The sequence below is a fragment of the Octodon degus genome, unplaced genomic scaffold, assembly GCF_000260255.1.
Source record: "Octodon degus isolate 3935 unplaced genomic scaffold, OctDeg1.0 scaffold00096, whole genome shotgun sequence".
Lineage (NCBI taxonomy): Eukaryota > Metazoa > Chordata > Mammalia > Rodentia > Octodontidae > Octodon > Octodon degus.
In genome coordinates this window covers 1,349,702-1,352,906 of record NW_004524672.1, presented here as the reverse complement: position 1 = coordinate 1,352,906, position 3,205 = coordinate 1,349,702, and the positions used below count along the sequence as shown (strand labels likewise).

The 3,205-nt window shown below is 43.8% G+C and overlaps 1 protein-coding gene across 1 annotated transcript in view; it reads right to left on the bottom strand.

Annotated features, from left to right (window-relative positions):
• Positions 1-3,205, bottom strand: part of Col4a4 (collagen type IV alpha 4 chain) — a 160,733-nt gene that overhangs the window by 86,839 nt on the left and 70,689 nt on the right. The window contains exons 18-19 of the mRNA XM_023723057.1: positions 2,959-3,048; positions 1,877-2,040 (exon numbers count right to left, since the gene is read on the bottom strand). Of these exons, the coding sequence (XP_023578825.1) occupies positions 1,877-2,040; positions 2,959-3,048 (254 nt within the window). The remainder of the gene's footprint in view (positions 1-1,876; positions 2,041-2,958; positions 3,049-3,205) is intronic.

Here is a 3,205-nt window from a genome sequence, read left to right as displayed (position 1 = left end):
ATTTGATTTGAAACTGCTAAATTGCTATTTGTTTATCAATAAAACTATGGCAAAAAAGTAGACACCAATTAACTACAGGTTTCAGCTGAGATACTCCTGGGAAGATTATTGTATATATTAAGCATCTCGTTACCAGCAACTTTGGGGCCAAGTGCTACTTTTCACAGTTTTATAATAGAAGGTCACTAAAGATTTATGCCAATACAACAAAAGCCCAGAAGTAACAGAAGTTTGCTTTTTCCTGGTATATCCCCGTGATCTTATAAGCAGTCTATATCAGGTACTTTGTGCTGTCTTATATCTAGATGTCCCCCAAAGCCTCATGCACTCACAGGTGGAGCTTCAGGGAAGTGACTGGATCATAGGTGTGACACTGGATCATGGGTGTGATATTGGATCATGTGTCATACTGGGTGAGTCCACTGTGCGTTTGTAGTTGGGTATGATTTTGGGGATGAAATCTGGTGGAAAGTGAGGGGTCCTTGTGGGGGTGACATATATATTCCTTGAGAGCCCATTGCTGCCCACTGCCAAGCCATGAGCAAGCTTCCTCTGCCAGGCCCTCCACCATGTGCCCTGCCTTAGAGCCAGCCAACTATGGACTGAAATCTCTACAACTGGGAGCTAAAGCAAACCATCCTCCTTTATCCTGTGGGTGTCAGGCATTCTGTTCCAGCAACAGAAAAGTAATGAAGACAAACTTAAGTGACAGGTATCTCCCAGGGCTGAGTCTCTCCAAGAGAAGTGAGCGGGGGGCATCACAGGTCCTGGGACCCCCAAGACTCCCCTAATACACAGCCACCTGGTCAGGGAAACCACTAGCCATGGTGGGAATGTGTTAGTTATGCATTCATGCATTCATGAATGTCCACTTTCTCAAGGAAAGCCACACATCTCATTGAGTAATCCAGAAACAAATACCATGAAAACACAACCAAACACTCCAGGCTAGATTTAGCCCATGACAGTTTGTGACATATGCCTTGCTTTAGATTCCTTGATGGCAGTACCCTGGCTGTCTGGTTCTCTAGTGTGACCTTTACTACTCTCAAAACTCATGGCTGAACTTCTTAACAAACCTGCAAGGCAGTGTTGTTAAGCCTATTTTGTAAATGACCTTCAAGCTCACAAACATCCAGGAAGACTTAGAACCTGGGTTTGTCTGCTTCTGTGTTCAGCCTAACAACCAAATTTAGTGACTATCTTCAGAATACATTAGATCCAAACACCTCCCACTCCCCCTAGCAGCACCCCTTCAAGCTGTCTATTACTTTTTCACTAGGGTCACTCAACTGTCTCCTAGCAATCTCCTTGCTTCCCTTGTCTATGGTATATTTTCCATAGAGCAACAAGACTAAGTGATCCACTTAAAGTTGTTGTCAAACTAGGTCTCTTCTGAAGTCTTCCTTGCTGCTCCATGTGACCACTAGGACAAGTTCACATTTGAACCCCTTGCAAAGTCCCATGCTGTGTGATCTTTCCTAACCTCCTGCCATTACTCTAATCCATTCTGTCATACTGCATGGTGATGGCCTCTGCTTTTTGTCTCTTATATGATCTGTGTTGTCTCTGCTGCTCCAAGAGGGTGAAGACTATGTTGCTCCCTCACCTTCAGCATCTCAGACAGTGCCTACACCACAGTAGGCATTCAATACAGTTAGATGAATAATTAATTGTAAATGAATGAATATAAGAGGTTTTAGTTAATCATGATTTAAAGTTACTTTTAGTTATTAATAATATTTAGTTATTAAAATTTAGATATTAATAGTTTCAAAATACAGATTATATCACATTATAAATTAGAAAAGAGTACATTGAATTCTATCTCTATCTCCTGCAAATGGAAAGATGATGGCTAGGAAGAGCTACTCACCCATTGCCCTGGAGATCCTTCAGTACCAGGAGGGCCTGGGTCACCTTTTTCTCCAACCCAACCAGGGAGCCCTGTGTTCCCCTTATCACCCTGCCTCCCAGGTAGCCCTGGAGGACCAGGGGGGCCCCTGGGACCAGGTGTACAGGCACAGAGACCTTCTTTTCCTAGAAGGTAAAAGTAAGATTTGTCACATTCCCTGGGAGAAAAAAAAATCCCCAATAAGGACTTTTCTGTGCAAAACCAAGAGTGCAAATAGGGCACAATTCTTATTGCAGACAACCAATAACATGATGCAGAAGGCCTGGGTGGTAGCATGGGGCAATGCACACGGGAAACTTTCTTATTTTTAAAATTTGCAAAGTCAGTATTTTGTTTCTACTAAAGAAACAAACGGTTAAGATATCAACCCTCAATTGTAAAGGAAATGAGGTAATACACAAAGGGAGACGTGTGTGTGTGTGTGTGTGTGTGTGTGTGTGTGTGTGTGTTTAATCCAGGGTCTCACTACACAGATTGGACTTGTAGTGACCCTCCTGTTTTCAGCCTCCCCAGAACTGGGATGACAGGTGCACTCCACCATGCACAATCTCATTTGCCATCTCAGCACACCCTGGAGGCAGGGCCGGTAGGCACAGAACACCGGCAATGAAGAGAAATCATTAATTGTACTGCATATTACAATGGTTAATGAACCACAGTACATTTCCTAATCATCAGGACTTTGGGGGGAAAAAAAGGGTTCCTAATAATTTAAAGTGCACAACCTAGAGCCATGGCATCCAATCTGCCTGGGAAATATGGGACTCATTGGAAGAAGAAAGAAGCAAAATAACAATACTGTCTGTGCCACTCTCAAAGAGTCAAGAAGACCTTGTGAGTGAAGTCATCATTCAGAGCAAATTTCACAGCCTTTTAATCTAAGGCACCAGAATGTGACTTCCTTGGTGACTCTGAATCACATCGCAGCATATGATGAAGCAAGGACCCACAGGGAGTTACTAAGGGGAGTAACCAATCTGAATGAGACACAGCACTGTGCACACAGCTGTCTTCTAGAAATCCCACCTGGGAGGCATACTTGCCTTTTTCTCCTTTTGAGCCTCTTCCTCCTGGAGGGCCCACTTTGCCCTTTGCTCCTTGTGGTCCAGGGAGCCCAGCACTGCAGTGCATCACTGTATGGCAGATAACAAGCAGGCAAAGAGAGTCACGGTCTTTGTTATAGTCCCTTACAGAGCGAGAGCCTTTGTGCTCAGAACCTTTCTCTCTCTGTCTCTCTGTCCATCCATCTCTCTCTCTCTCTCTCTCTCTCTCTCTCTCTCTATATATATA